This window comes from Culex pipiens, chromosome 3 (genome assembly GCF_016801865.2).
Source record: "Culex pipiens pallens isolate TS chromosome 3, TS_CPP_V2, whole genome shotgun sequence".
Classification (NCBI taxonomy): domain Eukaryota; kingdom Metazoa; phylum Arthropoda; class Insecta; order Diptera; family Culicidae; genus Culex; species Culex pipiens.
The window spans coordinates 88,110,147-88,131,427 of record NC_068939.1 but is presented as its reverse complement, the minus strand read 5'-3'; the positions used below and the strand labels follow the sequence as shown (position 1 = coordinate 88,131,427).

At 38.1% G+C, this 21,281-nt stretch overlaps 2 protein-coding genes and 1 long non-coding RNA gene across 4 annotated transcripts in view; all 3 read right to left on the bottom strand.

The window, feature by feature from the left end:
- Nucleotides 1–21,281, bottom strand: part of LOC120429807 (uncharacterized) — a 767,258-nt gene that overhangs the window by 688,474 nt on the left and 57,503 nt on the right. The gene's annotated exons all lie outside the window — the stretch shown is intronic.
- Nucleotides 94–958, bottom strand: LOC128093570 (uncharacterized). The gene is made up of 2 exons (XR_008212599.1): nucleotides 612–958; nucleotides 94–551 (listed from the first exon to the last, which is right to left on the bottom strand). It is a non-coding gene; the product is annotated as an uncharacterized LOC128093570 (long non-coding RNA).
- On the bottom strand, nucleotides 11,945–12,562 carry LOC120414631 (pulmonary surfactant-associated protein D-like). The gene has a single exon (XM_039575867.2). The coding sequence runs from the start codon at nucleotides 12,543–12,545 to the stop codon at nucleotides 12,012–12,014; it is 534 nt and encodes a 177-aa protein (XP_039431801.1). The 5' UTR covers nucleotides 12,546–12,562; the 3' UTR covers nucleotides 11,945–12,011.

Here is a 21,281-nt window from a genome sequence, read left to right as displayed (position 1 = left end):
CCGTTCCTGGCAGAGTACCTCAGGCCCAAATAACAGAGAAGTCGCACAAAGTTCAGTTATGTAATGTGAAAAAACAAGAATAATAAAAAAAACTAGATTTTTGTTTTATTCCCAAGAATTTTACATTGCATAGTATACATTTAAACCAATTGTGTTACACACAACTACTAGCAGTATTGGAACATGACGCCGATTTACTATCTTTTCGAACCGATTCAAAACATGGTTTCAAGATGCATTATTTTACGAGATGCAAAAGACGAACATTTCCGGTCAGGTTCGCCGTTGAACCTGTAGTTGAACACCGGAATCTGTTTTTTTTTTTGTACAGGTGCCAGATGATTTGGGTAATCACAGGACATCTGTGACAGGAGAAGCTTCTTTGGCGGGGCAGCATTTGTGCCCTTGCTTGTTCAGTAGTCGAGGTCTTAGGTTTGTCCGGATGTGTAACTGAGCGTTGATTGTCATCCACCATGAACGGCTAGACAGACTTCCGCTTCATCGTTTCTGAGTTCGCTTTCACCATCATAGTTCTCCGGAATCTCACGAAGCTGTGAAAATCAAAACAATCTTTTTGATGGAGGATTTTTTTGTTATATTTTTTTCCTCACCTGCGTTCTTGAAGAGCACAACACTTTCGATCTATTGACTGGAACATTCACGCCGTTAGAATCTGCAGGGTAGAAACGGCACAACCAGCAAATTTATAAAACATTCGCGAAAGATGCTAAACTAACAGCAAACAGAAAGAAAAATGAAAATGCCTTTGTTTTGACATTTCTTGGAAACAGCAGTTGCTAGTCAAAAGTTGCTTGGATATACCCACTGAGCATTGAACTGAAACTGGGGAGGATTTTTTTCAAACGTTCCCAAAGGGTAGATTAGTACCTGTGAATTGCCACCAGGTGTAATTTTGGCGTGGCTGTAGTGTCGCCAGCCCCAACAGCGGAGTGGCGTATCTATATATATTTAGTCTATGCCGCCTGTGTGTATGTGTGTATGTGTGTTACCAATGAGGTCACTCAGTTTTCTCAGCACTGGCTGAACCGATTTATGTCAAACCGGTCGCATTTGACTCGGTTTAATGTACCATAGATCGAGTTTAAAGAAAAATTATGTTTAGATAAGTTGTTGGAAAGTTATGAATAAAAATGGTTTTTCGCAGATATCCAGATGTTAGATAAAGGGCCGTGAGTCACATGATCGTAAAACATTTCAAATGAACCCAAAACCTTGAAGATCTGACAGCCATTTCTTTTATGTACTTTACAGAAGCCGGATCTCACTAATTTGAACAAAAACTATGTCCGGATCTATCATACGATAGGTTGGAAAGGTAATCAAAGGATCTTCCAATTGAGTCTAGAAGATCTAGAGACTAGACCTTAATTGAAATTAGTTGGTTACATACCTAAAACCTTTTTCTTTTTCTGCTAACAAAGTTTTGCTTTCAAAGTAAATATAATCCAGATGAAAATTATTTCCAGAGCTTTTGTGTGATCCAGGAGTGCCTGACTAACCACGTAGGTGGATTAAACTTCTACAACCTAACCCCGCCTCCAAACGGGTTTCGATCTAAAAATTCGCTAGAAATCAATTTTTCAACCAATTTTTGATCGTTAATCAAATCAAAAGAGATCAAAAGAAGAACTCTTAAAATTTTGGAAAATTTTTGGGGTTGGAAGTTTTACTTGTTTTATGTGACATTGCAAATGTTTTAAAAAATGTAATTTTTTTAGGGGTCGACTTTGGTCGTGTTTTTTACGAACATTTCCTATATTTTAAGTAAATAGAAGTATGTAGTAATTTTTCTAGTGCCCAGTAAAAAAAATCTGTGTAAAATCGCATGCAAAAGCATGTAATATTGTATGAGAAAACGTGTACACAAAAAGCATGTACAAAATAAAAATAAATAAGTTTTGCGCACCCCAAAAATAACATCAACCTGGTGAGAGTCCTATCCAGATTACCAAGCCCGCGCCCCAACCATCTCGGCTATCTCGCCGCTGTGAAATGAGCGGATCAACACCGATGTAGGTGTACGTTCCCCATATATCGTATACAGTTAAGAGCGAGTTTTTCACCAATGTGCAACAGGTCGTATCGAGGTGCTCCGATTTGGATGAAACTTTCAGGGTTTGTTTGGCTATACATGAGATGAACTCATGCCAAATATGAGCCCTCTACGACAAAGGGAAGTGGGGTAAAACGAGCTTTGAAGTTTGGAGTCCAAAAAACCTAAAAAATCTTAAAATTGCTCGCATTTCCGTAAAACTTCATCAATTCCAACTCTCTTAGATGCATTCGAAAGGTCTTTTGAAGCACTTCAAAATGTGCCATAGACATCCAGCATTGGTTCGACTTTTTCTCTTAGCTTTTGCAAATTACTGTCAAAAATTGATTTTTTTAAAACCTTAATATCTTTTTGCAACAACCTCCAACACCCATACTCCCATAGGTCAAAAGATAGGTAATTACATGGACTATAAGCCTACGGTATCAACTTTTTGGCCAATCGCAGTTTTTCTCATAGTTTTTCGATTTTTCTAGAACAAACATTTTACAACGTTAGTTTTTGCCCTGTAGGCCGCCATAGCGGCACTCTTTGGTTCCAATTTTGTCATATCCGGAATCCTCGGACAATTTCACATAAGTTAGAAGTATTCGAGTTGTAAATTTGATTGGAAAAATTGCCAACTAGAATGAATTAAAATATTTTTTTACAATTTGTCGGATTAGGGGTAAAACAGGTTTTCGCCTACTTGATACAGCATTTGACGTATTGATCACAGGGTAAACAAGATCTATTTCTATTTTCAAAAATGTTTTATTTAATTATTTTTTAAATCAAATTTACATTTCCAATACTTCTAACTTACGTGAAATTGTCCGAGGATTCCGAATATGACAAAATTGAGACCAAAAAGTGCCGTCTTCTTGGCCTACAGGGCAAAAACTAACGTTGTAAAATGTTTGTTATAGAAAAATCGAAAAACTATGAGAAAAACTGCGATTGGCCAAAAAGTTAACACCGTAGGCTTATAGTCCATGTAATTACCTATCTTTTGACCTATGGGAGTATGGGTGTTGGAGGCTGTTGCAAAAAGATATTAAGGTTTTAAAAAAAATCAATTTTTGACAGTAATTTGCAAAAACTAAGAGAAAAAGTCGAACCAATCCTGGATGTCTATGGCACATTTTGAAGTGCTTCAAAAGACCTTTCGAATGCATCTAAGAGAGTTGGAATTGATGAAGTTTTACGGAAATGCGAGCAATTTTAAGATTTTTTATGTTTTTTCGACCTCAAACTTCAAAGCCCGTTTTACCCCACTTCCCTTTGTCGTAGAGGGCTCATATTTGGCATGAGTTCATCTCATGTATAGACAAACAAACGCTGAAAGTTTCATCCAAATCGGAGCACCTAGATACGACCTCTAGAACAAACCGAGCAATATTTACAAATACTGCCTCTTAATTCAGTATACGACTTACGGAAAACCTACTGTTACATCGGTGTTGAATACAAGATGAGCCGAGACGGTTGAGGCGCTGACTTGGTAAACTGGATAGGACTCTCACCAGATTGATTTTATTTTTGGGGTGTGCAAAATTTATTTATATTTCTTTTGTACATGCTTTTTGTGTACAAGGTATTTTCATACAATATTACATGCTACAAAGGTGATGTGCATGCTTTTGCATGCGATTTTACCATCGGTTTTTTTGCTGTGTGTCCCAGACTATGCTTCTACGCTTTTTTTTACAATTTATATGATAATGGGCTATTTCATAACAGAAAATGAGCAAAACTTGAAAAGTGACTGTAAAAACATGAAAAAAATAGAAAGGCAAAATGTAATTATATTAGGTGGTAGAATAGCCCAAATACTACCAAAAACAAACATAAACTAAACAAGATAAATGCAAATTAAAATACTTAAAATAAAACAAGAAAAACATAAAACAAGTTTTTGTTTTTGATTCATGTTTTTCTTGTTTTTTTTTTATTGTCTTGCAAAAACATATCTGGAGTTTTTTTTTAAAGGTCCAATAACCAAATTTTCAGTTTTTCAAATTTTCCGTTTTTGCTTTTTGTGTGTGTTTTAAATCCCCAGACTCGCAGTGGTATTAAGGCTCAAAAAATATATACCCCTAACTCAAAGCGGTTTCAAAAACACCCTAAAATCAAAAACTGGAAATTTGGTTTAAAAAAAAATCCAGATTTTTATAGCAAAAATAAAATTATCGTCAATACTTAGATATTTTAGAAACTAAAGATTGTTAAACAACGAAACAGGTTGTAATGCATTTTAAAACACTTTTTTTATTCAAATGTTGAAATCATGGCTCGTAAAATCATTTTTTTGCCCCCAGACTAAGGCCAGAGTCGAAGGAAAGACACACAACATTCATAATAATTACCTGACATAAATCGAGATTAATACCAGCTGCTAGCATATATTTATTACTTTTTTGTTTATTTGTTTTTGTTTTTTGTTTTTTTGTTTTTTGTTTTTTGTTTTTTTGTTTTTTGTTTTTTGTTTTTTGTTTTTTGTTTTTTGTTTTTTGTTTTTTGTTTTTTGTTTTTTGTTTTTTGTTTTTTGTTTTTTGTTTTTTGTTTTTTGTTTTTTGTTTTTTGTTTTTTGTTTTTTGTTTTTTGTTTTTTGTTTTTTGTTTTTTGTTTTTTGTTTTTTGTTTTTTGTTTTTTGTTTTTTGTTTTTTGTTTTTTGTTTTTTGTTTTTTGTTTTTTGTTTTTTGTTTTTTGTTTTTTGTTTTTTGTTTTTTGTTTTTTGTTTTTTGTTTTTTGTTTTTTGTTTTTTGTTTTTTGTTTTTTGTTTTTTGTTTTTTGTTTTTTGTTTTTTGTTTTTTGTTTTTTGTTTTTTGTTTTTTGTTTTTTGTTTTTTGTTTTTTGTTTTTTGTTTTTTGTTTTTTGTTTTTTGTTTTTTGTTTTTTGTTTTTTGTTTTTTGTTTTTTGTTTTTTGTTTTTTGTTTTTTGTTTTTTGTTTTTTGTTTTTTGTTTTTTGTTTTTTGTTTTTTGTTTTTTGTTTTTTGTTTTTTGTTTTTTGTTTTTTGTTTTTTGTTTTTTGTTTTTTGTTTTTTGTTTTTTGTTTTTTGTTTTTTGTTTTTTGTTTTTTGTTTTTTGTTTTTTGTTTTTTGTTTTTTGTTTTTTGTTTTTTGTTTTTTGTTTTTTGTTTTTTGTTTTTTGTTTTTTGTTTTTTGTTTTTTGTTTTTTGTTTTTTGTTTTTTGTTTTTTGTTTTTTGTTTTTTGTTTTTTGTTTTTTGTTTTTTGTTTTTTGTTTTTTGTTTTTTGTTTTTTGTTTTTTGTTTTTTGTTTTTTGTTTTTTGTTTTTTGTTTTTTGTTTTTTGTTTTTTGTTTTTTGTTTTTTGTTTTTTGTTTTTTGTTTTTTGTTTTTTGTTTTTTGTTTTTTGTTTTTTGTTTTTTGTTTTTTGTTTTTTGTTTTTTGTTTTTTGTTTTCTGTTTTTTGTTTTTGTTTTTTGCGCTGGATACCCATATGCATATTTACACAAAGAATTTTAGAGCCGCGGGATTCGAACCAGCAACCTCTGGACTGTGAGTACAGTGTGCGGTCCGATTTATCCACACGGGTGGGACGTCTCAATAATTCACCCAAACTAATATCAATAAATTCCAACCCTCCATAACTCCCTCTCTACCCAAATCACTACGCTCATCCCTTCACTTCACTCATCTGACAATTCTCGCAGAGAACCTGCTGAAAAATTAATTTCCAATTTTACCTGTTTTGTTATGTTGCTCGCGTATCCTCTTTCTACTTTCTACCGAAGCCGCGAAGGTAATCCTGCCGGTAGCATTCCCAGTGACGTCGGCGCCAAAGTGAGAATTAACTTGTACTCTTCGGCCCCGTATTCCATATTTGTACCGGGCTACAACAAATGTAGAACACACGCAACTTTAAACTCCAAGGCGGAACAATTCCGAAACTCTGCGCATTTTTTTTCGTGCTTCCCTTTTTCGGGTCAAATTTGTTATTTTTACTGTCACTTTCGCGGGCTTTAGTATGCACGACGGCACCCCTCCCCGAAGCAGGGCCCTATAATGGCACTACGGTAGCACTATGGTGAACCACCCAAACAAGGGCATTTCTTCCTTTGAGAGGCAAAATCGGACCGCAAGAACGCCAACATGACATGAAATTGAATCACGCCCCACATTTCCACTCTTGGCACGAGTAATTTCTTGATTAAAGCCCGAAATCGACGCACGAAAGCTCACTTGACACTTGGCCGGGACACGCCGAGAAATGCCCCGCCGCGGGGTCCTTTCAGAGATTTTCACAGTGCAATTTTCGATTCCATTAAAATGCCACCGAGCATCTGTGCCGACGGTCGTCAATTCCGAGAAGTTGACAAAGCCCACTGGAAGGTCGAACTTTCGTTAATGACATTGTTGTTTTCCCTCTATGCCCGTAGGGAGGGACTCACGTACCGCGTCGTCAACGCCTTCCGACCATGGATTTGGCCAAAACAAGACATATCTCGACGCAACACGTACTCTCGTACAGATTGGATTGTCCCCCCAGCAGCTTCCTGACACATACGAGGAATGCCAATTTATGGATTCTCTTCGTCCGGAGTCAACAATGGCCACTTAGTACCGGAACACGGACTTTCGAAACAAACACCGCGGATTACCGACCTTTTCACTCGGACCGATTCACGTAACCTACGCACATTCCGCGAGAGGGGGTTGTTGGAGGATGAGGACAGGATGCACGCATATGATCTTCAAAGGTCGTTTCGAGAGCATCGTGATACAGAAAATCACTTGTAACTTTCCGAAGCTCCCGACGAGAAGGTCAAGTTCTCCACCAACTCGGCAGTCCTTATGAAGAGATTGCCGAGAGTTGCTCAGATGGAGCAAGAGAGCAGGAGAGACTGTTCAGCAACTAAGGCAACGCGACCAACGACAACAACGTGGTCTTCTTCCTCTCTCTCTCGCTCTAGTTTTCAGTGGGTGGAGAATCTTCCGACGACCGGGAGTGCTCCGAAGGGCTACCGGTGACCGACTGCGGTACGGTGTGGCGTGGTATTGCCACCGCGGGGACCCGCGACAGGTGATTCCAGGGTGTAGGGTGATGATTTGAGGAAAACGGCGAAGGTAAAACGGTGCCAGGTTCTAGGAGATGGTTTGTTTTGCTGATTTTTTTGTTTGCTGCGAAGAAAGCGATTCGTTGGCAAGGATTTGGCACTGGGACGGAAAAAGGACGATTATTGAAGAATACCAAAAAGCTTTCTCAGATTGCAAACAAATTCTGATTATATTAGGTTCTTAATTATGAAATATTGATAAATCAATCACAGTCAAACTTTTGCAGCTCATCATTCATTTGCTGTAGTGTTGCAATTCAATGTGATCAATTTTGGATTACATTGCTTAGCAGCAATCCTTGGTTTGGGTGCATAAATGTTGAAATAAACCATTTTCTTAAATGTTAAATGCATTTGATTTTATAAGATTAGTTTAAGAATTATGAAAAAATATTTAATTTGGCAGTTTTATCCTAGTTTCTTGACGTTCTCTACGATTCTAGTGTGGTGTGTTTTGCTTATTTGTAAGGCGTCTACCTATACTTTGAAAGCTTGGCAGCGGAAAAGCTCTTTACTAGAGCTAGTCTTGGCATGAGACCACATTTCTTTGGAAAAAGATTCAGTGAGCGCATGCGCTTTTTTTAGTTTTTCATGACAGTCAAATTTTTGTTCTGTTATGGATTTTGAAATTTGTTGTATTGTAAAATTAGTAAAATTAAAAAATAGTTTGTCATTGGTTCACACATTGAGTCTGGAAGGTGAGATTGGGTCATACAAATATAAATAAATTTGTCACCACCAGACTCAATGTCTTCCCTGATGACGGTACCTACTAAATTTAAGTCATGTTACTGACATCCTGTTGTCAGCTCTACTGCCAACTACCAACGATATCATCTCGTCATCCTTAAAGTCGTGTGGAAATAGCAAGGAAAATGCGTAATACAGTCCAGACTCCATTATCCGAAGCCTCGATTATCCGAAGGTTTGTAAAGGGACTTCAGATAATCGAATCACGAACAAACAAAAAATTCTTTTTTTTAGAGCAACTCTCTACAAAATCGGCCGATTTCGACCATTTTTATTTTTTGTATTTTTTTATTTACACCCAAACGAAAAATATATCTCAAAATCTGCAACAGTGGATTTGTTGCAAAAAATGTTATATTTTATTACATTTTTTGCAGCAAGCCCATAGATCATTTTTGCCCGCGTGTAAACACGTCAGCGATCTGCAGTTCTCACCAACACATAGAATGCTGGCGCGTCCCCGAGCAACACTCTAGAGAGAACATTATGTTCGCGCTCTGTCCCTCACCATTCATCAAGCGTCCATGGCGCGGTGGTAGCGTGTCGGATCAGCAACCTAGGAGTTGATGGTTCAATCCTCGTTCTGTTAAGATTTTTTTTCTGCAATACAATCAATCTGCCGTCGGTAATGTCGATAATTGTCGGTAACGGGCAAAAATGTCATACCCCTATATCGCAAAAAATGCATGAGGACAGTTTTCATGCAGATTCTGATATACTTTCATGCCGCCATGTATCACAATCATGCGACCGCCGGTTGGGTGTAGCTCAAACTTTGTGGGGGCCTTCCCTATGACCAAATAAGCTTTTCTGTGTCATTGGTTCACCCATACAAGTCTCCATACAATTTTGGCAGCTGTCCATACAAAAATGGTGCTTACATATTCAAACAGCTGTAACTTTTGAGTGAATTTTCTGATTCTGAGTTGTAGGTATTATTGTGGACTTTTGAGAAAAAAAAGGTACACGGAAAAAAATTGCGGATTTTTTAATCAACTATTTTTTCACAAAAACTCAATTTTCCTAAATACGTATTTTTGGATTTTCGAGATTTTTTGAAATGTTTTAGAGGACAAAAATCCGCAACTTTTGAGCCATAGGGAAACATGGTCAAAAATCTGCCGCTGAGTTATAATTTTTTGAAAAATTGTGATTTTTGAAAAAAAAATCGAAATTTCATGCAAAAACAAATTTGACGTAATTTTCGAATGTAAAATTGAATTTCCAGTCGAAAAGTACATTACAGATTTTTTGATAAAGGGCTCTGTTTTCAAGATATAGCCACCGAAAGTTTTATTTTAGCGAAATATTTGCAGTTTTTTTGATTTTTAAAAATAGTGACCATGAGTGACCACTTAAAACAATTTTTTTTTGAAAAATTCATAAAATTTTCTATGAAATTGTCTAAGAGACAATGAAGATTGGACCTCTGGTTGCTGAGTTACAGCGGCTTGAATAAAAAGAAACGGGAAAATTGAAGTTTTCTAAGTCTTACTCAAACAACCCACCACTTTTTAATGTCGATATCTCCGCAACTAAAGGTCCAACTTTCAATGTTAAAACATGAAACATTCGATAAATTTTCCGATCTCTTCGAAAAAAATATTCTGAACAAAATTAATCAAGACTGACATTTTAAAAGGGCCAAACATTCAATATTATGCCCATTTAAAATGCTAGTCTTGATTTAATTTTTTTCAAAATATTTTTTTTTGAAAGGATCAGAAAATTTCACGAATGTTTCATATTTTAACATTGAAAATCGGACCATTAGTTTCGGAGATATCGACAATAGAATATGGTGGGTTGATGAGACTTAGAAAATTTCAATTTTCATGTTTCTTTTTCTTTAAGCCGCTGTATCTCAGCAATCAGAGGTCCAATCTTCAATGTCTCTTAGACAATCCATAGAAAATTTTATGAACTTTTAAGAAAAAATATTTTTAGAAATGGTCACTCATGGTCACTATTTTAAAAAATCAAAAAACTGCAAATATTTCGCTAAAATCAAATTAGGTGGCTATACCTCGAAAAAAGAGCCCTTTATCAAAAAATCTGTAAAGTACTTTTCGATTGGAAATTCAATTTTACATTAAAAATTACGTCAAATTTGTTTTTGCATGAAATTTCGATTTTTTTCCAAAAATCACTATTTTTTTCAAAAATTCATAACTCGGCGGCAGATTTTTTGACCATACTTCTGTATAGCTCAAAAGTTGCGGGTTTTTGTCCTCTAAAACATATCAAAAAATCTCGAAAATCAAAAAATACGAATTTAGGGAAATTTAGTTTTCTTAAAAAAAATAGTTGATAAAAAAATCTGCAATTTTTTTTTCCGTGTACCTACTTTTTCTCAATAGTCCTCAACAATAATTACAACTTTGTTGAAGACACCAACCAAATTGATCTGAAAATTTACTCAAAAGTTACAGCTGTTTGAATATTTACGTACCATTTTTGTATTTACAGCAGCCAAAATTGTATGGAGACTTGTATGGGTGAACCAATGTGTGTGTGTGTGTGCAACCAACCAAACGGGACCACGCGGTCGCTTCTTACAAATTGAGTTGTTTCCATGTATTTTTAGATCTTCATTGTATACATGCAAATAACTCGCATAGGCATTTGGAAGGTGTTAGCTCTGCCGAGCTTTGGTGACCCATTTCTACGCTGGCTAGCCGAGCGCGAGGTACTTCAGCTTTATCGACAAGCTCGCCCTGAAGAACGTTTGCACCAATCGGGTTCAAACGTTATTTAGAACTTCCGAACCCTTGTCAAATGGACAAGGACCCAGCGCGTATATAGTTTGATAGTAACAGTATTCCTAATTCCAGTCATCGCTCACCAAGCCGTGATGGCCTAGTGGTTAGCATTTTTGCTTACCAATCCAAAGGACGGGGAATCGAACCCCGACTCGGGCGACTTTTGATTTTTCGTTCATGTTCAGAGTTTCAAGATTAATATTTCCTATACTTTCTCGTTGGGAGCAGATGGGAATCGAACCCAGGACCATTCGCTTAGAAAGCGAACACCGTAACCAGTCAGCCACGGCCGCTCCTCAGACTTGTATGGGTGAACCAATGACACAAAATAGCTTCTTTGGTCATAGGGAAGGTCCTCATAATATATGCTCATATTCTTTTTTTAAAGTAGTCTTTTTGAAACTTATAACTTTTCAGTACTGTAAGGTCGATGGTTTTTAACCACGGATATAGTATGGTGGACTACACTCACTGAAACTACGGACCCATCCGTGGTCAAAAACTGTTGACCTTTTGCTTGTGACGGCAGTAGACCCATAATTCATGGTCGAGAGAATCGTTCTTTTACCATTTATTGAGGGCTCAAAACCAAAAACGAAAGAACAATGCTACCAACTCACAAATGCATTCATTCGTTAATTTGTACAATAAATCTCCAACAAGTATCGTACATTGGCATTTATCAAAATATTCTATCGGTGAAAATTGCGTTTTTTTTTTAATTTGAAGATTATTGAATATTGTTAAGGATTAAGGACCACTTTTTTTTAAAAAAAAAAGACAAGAGAAAACCTCAACTAAATTGAGGTCCTTAGGAAGGCTCAACATGTAGAATGAACTTTGACTACCGTATTGTTACAAACCGAAGAACACCCCAAGAAACGACTCAACATGGGATTCCCTAAGAGTACCGACGAACGCACGTGCTCAAATGGTCATGAAGTCCCGCCAGCGCCGGAGTTTGTTTAGTCGATTGTGGGTTAGCCTTCTTCGCACAAGGAAAAAAACACATGTTCTTTCCCGCGAATTTTCCGCGGAAGAAATGGTCGTACTTCTTACTACCTTGCGCGGTGGTAGCGAACCACATGGATATCATTCCTGGGCAATGCAACCAACTTGTGGCCGCATCACACCAGCCGAGATAATCGGAGCCCAGATAAAATAAATGATTCATCGTTTCGGCGGGATGCTGCGGACTACCTGGTGCGGAACGGAGAATGTGCGCAATCGTTGACTCTAGCGAAGCGTTGGTTCTGTAGAGTGGAGGGTTAGCTTGGAAGAAGTCACGGTGGGCCTTTAATCATCAAAACCCTTTTTCAAATTGTCGAAGTATTTTTTATTGATCGCATCTAGAAAAATAAATGAAACTTATTGAACTCTTTCACAAACGAACGCACGCTGCTCGTTACAGTTCTTGTCATTCCACAGAGTATTATCAAAGTGTCCAACTTCGATGCAGTGCTCATTTCCACCAGCGTTATTCGGTTCCCCGGTCTGCCAGTTGACGTATCCCGATCCATAGCCGACCTCCCGGTTTGTGGTCAACCAAACGAAGCTTCCCTCCTTGCCCAAATCCGTTCCAGCGATGAACCACGGCCCCTTGTGGTGAGTTCCTGCGTCACGAAGGGCCACCAGAAGAGCCGCATCGTCCTGGGCACTGTTGACCGTGGCCAGCCGAAGTCCCAAGGACATACAGGCGCGCCATGCCTCGAAGAACGTCGATCGTTTGTTGTTGAAGACCACGTAACGTTGTTGGTTTGCAAAGGCCGCTCGCTGAACGTCCTGACCGTTGACTTCCGCTCCGTAAGTGATGCTGTCTTCGCTTTGTGGAGTTGGGTTGCAGGACACCAACGCCACGGAGAAGGTCGCAACCAGAACCAGGGAAGTTACTTTGGAGAACATGGTGATGAAACTAATGATGAGAATCTAGAAGCCCGAACTATTTATAGTGGAAACCTCTATGAATGCGTTACGTTTGTTTACGTTATTTCTAATCTTAAATAGATTACGATGAATCTTGTTTCACGTTTAAAACTTGTTTTCAAAACACTAACTATGAAAGGGTGTTCCAAAGTAATCAACCTACTTTTAATCGTATCAAGATTACTACACCCAAACGAAAAATATATCTCAAAATCTGCAACAGTGGATTTGCTGCAGAAAATGTTATATTTTATTACATTTTTTGCAGCAAGCCCATGAATCATTTTTGCCCGCGTGTAAACACGTCAGCGATCTGCAGTTCTCACCAACACATAGAATGCTGGCGCGTCCCCGAGCAACACTCTAGAGAGAACATTATGTTCGCGCTCTGTCCCTCACCATTCATCAAGCGTTCATGGCGCGGTGGTAGCGTGTCGGATCAGCAACCCAGAAGTTGATGGTTCAATCCTCGTTCTGTTAAGATTTTTTTTCTGCAATACAAACAATCTGCCGTCGGTAATGTCGATAATTGTCGGTAACGGGCAAAAATGTCATACCCCTATATCGCAAAAAATGCATGAGGACAGATTTCATGCAGATTCTGATATACTTTCATGCCGCCATGTATCACAATCATGCGACCGCCGGTTGGGTGTAGCAAATGGAGTAAAACTAATTTGATAGTAAGGATTCTGAACTCAATTTACGCGAATTTACGCAGTCGGAGATCTTTAACGTTATGGCTAGGATATCTACCTGTTCAACGGGGGCCAAAATCAGTGTTTTCAGCATCGGTAGCTTCGGCGACCTTCGCTGGTTACGCTTTTCAGCAAGGGTCTGTACCGGTGTATTCACCATCGGAATAGCTTCAGGTAGCTTTAGTGAGCCACGATGGTTACTCTGTAATCTGTTGGATTCTAGTATGTCTTCCAAGAAATCCCGGAAGTTATGTTCTAGATATCTACCCTATCAAAGGGGGTTTATATGGGTATGGTATCCATTGGTATAACTTCAGGTACACCCAACCGGCGGTCGCATGATTTTGATACATGGTGTCATGAAAGTATTTCAGAATCTGCATGAAATCTATCCTCATGCATTTTTTGCGATATAAGGGTATGACATTTTTGCCCGTTACCGACAATTATCGACATTAGCGACGGCTGATTGATTGTATTGCAGAAAAAAAATCTTATCAGAACGAGGATTGAACCATCAACTTCTAGGTTGCTGATCCGACACGCTACCACCGCGCCATGGACGCTTGATGAATTGTGATGGACAGAGCGTGAACATATCGTTCTCTCTGGAGTGTTGCTCGGGGACGCGTCAGCATTATATGTGTTGGTGAGAACTGCAGATCGCTGACATGTTTACACGCGGGCAAAATTGAGCTATGAGCTTGCTGCAAAAACTGTTATAAAATGTAACATTTTCTGTAGCAAATCCACTGTTGCAGATTTTGAGCTATATATTTCCTTCGGATGTAGCTCAAGTGAACCACGATGGACACTCTGCTGAATGTTGGATTGTTTTGAGTCATCCAGGAACCCGCGGAAGTCATGATTTAATGGTCTGAATATCTGACTGATAAACGGGGGTCTAGCGAAAACCAAAATTCGCGTAAAAAAATGTTTGACTGTGGTTTGGTTGAGCGTTTTAGCAGACTGCATTACTATGAATACAAAGAGACGAGTTGTTCCTTTTAATTCCGCTATATATTTTTAATATCTTGACAGATACGTATTTCGTCTACTACTTGCAGACTTCATCAGTGTTCTGTTCTCGACTGTGTTGACTGTATCCCAGATATGCTTCTATCAAAAAATTTCAAAAAATTCAATGAAAATTTCACATAATATCTAGAATGGCCTTAAAAGAATTAAACGAAAAATTAAATTTATCGAGCAACATTTGAAAGCATTTTGACAGCTGCAACTATTTTGCAAATTCTAAGTCAACAAGTAACTATTTAAAAATCCTTTAGTGCTAAGAGTTTCCTGAAGCAGGAGAATTACCAAAGCAGTACAAACTGTCAAAATGATTATCCGCCCTTTTCTTGTGTTGCTCCAGAAATGTTTGAAAAGATGAACGTTATTTAAAATTTATTTATATCTTTATCATTGACATTGTATACATTTAATGAACGAAAAATCGTTTTTTTTTGTAAATTCAAGTATTTAATTTATTTGTTATTTATAAATTGAATACCTGTATGCCTAGTTAATTTATTGTGTCCCATGCCTATACTAAAAGTAAATGAACATTCAAAATTCAAAGTCATTTTAATTTTCATTTACTTTATAGTTTTAACATATTATCTTTATACTTTATGATGATTTATTCGTTTTGTCATTCTTTAAGTGTCTGCAGCCTGTTGTAAAAACTTCACCGCATGATCTCTTACCTGAAATGATAAGAAAAAAACAATATTATTTCTTCGATTTACACCGACCGACTGAACCGACTGAAACTATTTTGGTGCCTTCGTATGCCCAAAGAAGCCATTTTGCATCATTAGTTTTTCCATATAATTTTCCATACAAATTTGGCAGCTGTCTATACAAAAATTATGTATGAAAATTCAAAAATCTGAAGGAATTTTTTTATCGATTTGGTGTCTTCGACAAAGTTGTAGGTATGGATATGAACTACACTGAAAAAAAATGATACACGGTAATACAAATTTGGTGATTTTTTATTTAACTTTTTGTCACTAAAACTTGATTTGCAAAAAAAAGACTATTTTTATTATTTTTTTTTTATTTTTTTATATTAAATTTTTTATGCAATTAAAAAGTACTTGATTGAAATGTTAGTCTTGATTTAAAAAAATAAAATATTGTTTTCGGAAAGATCGGAAAATTTCACGAATGTTTCATATTTTAACATTGTAAATCAGACCATTAGATGCTGTTAGACAGACCATTAGATGCTGAGATATCGATGTTAGAAATTGGTGGGTTGTTTGGGTGAGACTTTAAAAACATCAATTTTCTTGTTTTCAAACCTTTGCACGGCAATATCTCAGCAACTAAGGGTTGTATCAACAAAGTTCAAAAAAGCAAAATATAGAGAATCTCAGCTTTTCAAAAATATTTTTTTTTCAAAAGTGGGCAAACAAGTACACTATTTTTTTAAAATGAAAAACTGCGACTGTTTTCAAAAAAGTTACCCAAAAATGGTCTAAATTTGAAAACGGTGCACTTTATCAAAATTTCACCAAAGTTCTTTTTGATTGCAAATTTGATTTTACATCGAAAAATGAAGTTGAAAAATTTCATTTTTTTTTTAAATCAGCATCGATTAAAAAATTCATAACTCGTTCAAAGATTTTTTGCACAACCTGGAAATTTCTGAAAAGTTGGCATTTAATGACCTCTAAAATGTATAAAAAATAAAAAAAATAAAAATAGTGCTTTTTTGGAAATCAAGTTTTAGTGACAAAAAGGTAAATAAAAAATCACCACATTTTTTTTACCGTGCATAATTTTTTTCAGTGTAGTCCGTATTCATACCTATAAATTTGCCGAAAACACCAAATAGATCAAAGAATTCCTTAAAAAGATACAGATTTTTGAATGTTCATACATCGTTTTTGTATGGACAGCTGCCAAATTTGTATGGAAAATTATATGGACAAACTAATGATGCTAAATGGCCTCTTTGGGCATACCGAAGGCACCAAAAAAGTTTCAGTCGGATTAAAAAATGCAAAAATTAAAATTAAAAAAAAATACCGATTTTGTAGAGAATTGATCAAATACTTTATTAAAAACACAACATTTTATAAAAATACGAAACTCTCTGAAAACTAAAAAAAAATCATTCAAAACCATTCAAATATTAAAAAACTAATACAAAACCACCGTGCAAGAAAAGAGTAAACCATTGGAACTGGGAAGTCAATTCCGCCCGGCAGAAGGCACCCAGGATTAATGGTTGACACATGGCCACGACCAGAAAGGGGGATAGTTTCGCGATCGCAGTTCCACGGCTGCTGCGAAAATTGATATTTTGTCCCACATTTTTATCACTGGGCGCCGCATCGTTGCCACTTTGGACCCTGCACCAACCCAGGTACCAGGTGGTGTCCTGAAAACCCAGTTCTGGTGATTTATCGTTCGAGCTCCGTTCCGCTAGGAGTTGATCTCTTCATATCGGAAGAAACGTTCACACCGTCGCGATCGTGCGTCATACACGACCCCGGAACAGTCCCCCAAGTCGAATATTGTCCGCGGAGGACCTTTTGGGATTGATAGCATCTTGATGAACCCGTAATTGTCCATCATTTAGAGATCGCGTCGGTCTTTAAGCGGAAGTCACCGCAGTCTGTCCAATCGCAACTTCCAAACTCCCATGAGGGAAACACTTCACCCGCATGACACGAAATCGAGTTGACGACAGCTCGCTCGGCTAAATCGGGAAGATTGCAAGTAGTCAACGGATGCATAATGGAGATCACCTGTGTGACCTCTCGGCGTCGTGGTGTGGCAAGAGGAAGAGGCAACTTAGGGAACCGCGTGCCAAATAGAGACCCGCCACGCGTGTGACGTACGGTGATCGTCGTGAGGGAGTTGCTGTTTCGTAACGACTTCCATGCTGCGGCGCGGATCAATTGATCGATCATTGATGTGCCGAGGGTGCGCGCGCGGTTGTTCGTGCCCGATGCTTGAGGGTCACTTAGTTGATGAGGGGTGATGTTGGTAGTAGGTATGGATTGGATGATTGGAGTACTTTGTTGCAGAAAGGATCTTAGAATAAGGATTTGGAAATTTCTTTATTGAGCCAGGTCTAAAAATCAGTACATTTCACTGATCCCTCTCACAAACGAACGCACGTTGGTTATCACAGCTAACATCATTCCACAGTGTGTTATCAAAGTGTCCAACCTCGATGCAGTTCTCATTTCCTCCTTCGTTGTTTGGTTCAGTAGTCTGCCAGTTAACGTATCCCGTGCCATAGCCGACCTCTCGATTTGTGGTCAACCACACGAAGCTTCCTTCCTTGCCCAGATCCGTTCCGGCGATGAACCACGGTCCCTTGTGGTGAGTTCCGGCATCACGAAGGGCCACCAGAAGAGCCGCATCGTCCTCGGAACTGTTGACCGTGGCCAGCCGAAGTCCCAAGGACATACAGGCACGCCATGCCTCGAAGAACGTCGATCGTTTATTGTTGAAGACCACGTAACGTTGTTGATTTGCAAAGGCCGCTCGTTCTAGGTCCTGACTGTTGACTTCCGCGCCGTAAGTGATGCCATCGTCGTTTCGTGGAGTTGGGTTGCAGGTCACCAACGCCACGGAGAAGGTCGCAACCAGAACCAGGAAAGTTACTTTGGAGAACATGGTGATGAAACTGATGATGAGAATCTAGAAGCCCGAACTATTTATAGAGGAAACTTCTGAGATTACGTTACGTTTATTTACGTTATTTTTAATCATAAATAGATTACGATGGAATCTGGTTTCACGTTTAAAACTTGTTTTCAAAACACTAACTATGAAAGGGTGTTCCACAGTAATCAACCTACTTTTGATGGTATCAAGATTAGTAGCAAATGCAGTAAATTTAGATTCTTTGTAATATTTATTCTTTGCCCATTTTTGCTTGGAAGCTTCACTAACTAAGCTTTTATTTACGTGAATTAGCAATCTTAGCAGTTCCCACTATAAATAGTACAGCGTTTAGCATTTCTCATCATCAGTTTCATCACCATGTTCTCCAAGGTAACTTGCCTGGTTCTGGTTGCAACCTTCTCCGTGGCGTTGGTGTTCTGCAACCCAACTCCACAAAGTGAGGACAGCATCACTTACGGCGCGGAAGTCAACGGTCAGGACCTAGAACGAGCGGCCTTTGCAAACCAGCAACGTTACGTGGTCTTCAACAACAAACGATCGACATTCTTCGAGGCATGTCGCGCCTGTATGGCCTTGGGACTTCGGCTGGCCACGGTCAACAGTGCCCAGGACGATGCGGCTCTTCTGGTGGCCCTTCGTGACGCAGGAACTCACCACAAGGGACCATGGTTCATCGCCGGAACGGATCTGGGCAAGGAGGGAAGCTTCGTGTGGTTGACCACAAACCGGGAGGTTGGCTATGGATCGGGATACGTCAACTGGCAGACCACTGAGCCAAACAATGAAGGAGGAAATGAGAACTGCATCGAGGTTGGACACTTTGACAACACTTTGTGGAATGATGTTAGCTGTGATAACCAACGTGCGTTTGTATGTGAAAGAGTTCAGTAATCTTGTAAATCACTATGATAAAATTGATGAATAAAAACATCTAAAAGCTTAAAACGATTGCCAATAATTTCCTCCAGTTATCATTATAAATAGGCTGGGAAAACTTCCCATGCATAAACCATCTCGGCCAAACATCCCAGCAGGAAAGTAAAAGCAATCACGACACTCGCCTACCGCAGCCACCTAGTTTGATAAATGTTCAATATTCATGATAAAAATCACAAAACAATATACTCGCCTCGCACACAGAGAGCGCCGTACTCCAAGTCACGGGTCTCTTCGGTGCAACTGTGCCATCGGCGACTGCCGCACAGCGATCTGCGGCTGACTCCCGGGTCACATCCCACCACCAGCGTCCTAGCGTCGCCGTTTTCCAACGGTAGTGACTTACATTTTATTATTTTATGGATGCAAGATGGATCATAAGCGATTCCGCGACTACGGAGCCCGGGCCGAGGAAAATGCAGGTCGCGACGCTTCTTGGGAGATCACACATAACGTGACGCGACATTTTGGGGTTTCACCACCCTCCGCGCATTAGAAATTCTTGGAACAAAGTTCACTTTTAGTGGGGCGGCTGACTTTTGCTTTCTATTCAAACTCTCGGTGGGGCCCATTCACGGCAGAACGAACCGCCTTGGGAAAATGAGGGAAGTGAACTCACGTCTTATCATCGCTCGTGTGCCCTTAAATGGGATATTGAAAACTAATTTTTCGCTGAACCAGTTTGTCAACCGCCGTCGATCGTGAAGTCGTTTTGCAGGCCGTGAATGAAAGGAAGAGTATCAATGAAATGAAAATTATCTATTTTATATCGAGAGAGCTAAAAAGTGAAGAAGGTATCATCAAAAGATAGCTCCTTTTATCACTCATTTGCAACACTGCTTGAGAGGCAGATGCAGATTGAGCGGGAAACAAGGAAACATGGGAAAACATTTAGTTTGACATTTTTCGAATTTCCCTGTTGGAGAAATCAGCGTTGGAAATAAAACTTTGAGCAATTTTCAATCGATTGTACAAGTTATTTTTTCTTTCAACTCCAATCGTCATTTTTTCAACTCCAAATTTCTAACCTACTTCAATGACTGAGAAACAAACTGTTGAAAATTTATTATTACAATGTATGTTGCTATCGCTTTTGCGGCAAACAGACTATGTAGAGGTTTTAGAGGAAGGTAAATTGAATACACTTTTGGACTCGACCTCCACAAATTTGGACCTAATATCTATCAACAGATCAACAATGTCAAGACAGAAGATGGAAGGCTTAAAAGTTGTAATGCAAAGAAAAAAAAATGGCTTCAAAATTGGGATCCTGTGTATTAGTACAACAATCCAACAAGAAGAGTTAAAAGTTAAAAAAATTGTCAAAATTGTTTATCCTTATCAAACTAGCGATAAGTGGGTTTGGGCTCGCACAGCCACAGCCATAAGTGTCATACCCATAAACTGTCTAAAAACAGCTCGTACTGGTACTGTTTTTTGCATATCGACGCTGTCGTGCTATCTTGTCGCACCCGTCATTTCGACGTTCCGAGAAAAATGCGTTTTAATGTTTGACCTTGAATAAACAAAAACTAGACCACGCAATGTAAACAATAACAAACAGTTTTTGTGTCGCTGACCATTCTATGCATTGTCCCGAAGTTTGGTTGAAGTTGGTTGATGGAGTCCCTAGTTATAATTACAAATGTTTACGGTATTCTAACTTGTACGTGCGTCAAACGCGTTCTGACCTGAAATCCCTTTGTCCAGTTGTCGCACTTACATCAATTAGGGTTTGTTCAAATATTACGTCCAGAGATTTTCGGGATTTCAGAAACCCCCCCCCCCCTCCCCCTGTCACGCACTTTTCCTATACCTTTAACATGGGCTGTCACAAACCCCAGACCCCCCCTCCCCCTATTCATGGACGTAATTTTTGAACGAACCCTTATTAGGCTGTGTCAAGATAGCTTGACAAGATTGAAACTTCTTTCATATGCAGAGCGACAACAATGCACGGAGTTTTTTTTTTTTTGGTTTTTATTGAATACCTCAGGATTTAAATCGGATTTTGGGGATCTGTAAAGATCAAAAGGTGAGGCATTGTTAGCTGCACAAAATGGCGTTCTTTTAACTCAATTTGACCCAAAATTCACGTGCGGCTAGTTAGCACGACGGCGACGATATCCTGATAATATTCAAGGTTGCCCTTTTTGTTTGAAAAAAACTGTATGGGACTATCCATAAACCACGTGGACGCTTTTTTTTTTGGAATCTCATCTTAAATTACATTTTTCATATAAAAAATATCCAGCAACTGATTGTACTGACACTTTCAAATGCAAAACTCCAATTCAAGTGCAAGACTAAAGCCCTCACCGAGATCAAGACAAAACCCCCCTTCCGAAAGCATGACCAAAGCCCAAAACCGGTCGATTCTGGGTTCGGTGTTACCGACTTCGAATTCGTTTTCAAAATAATT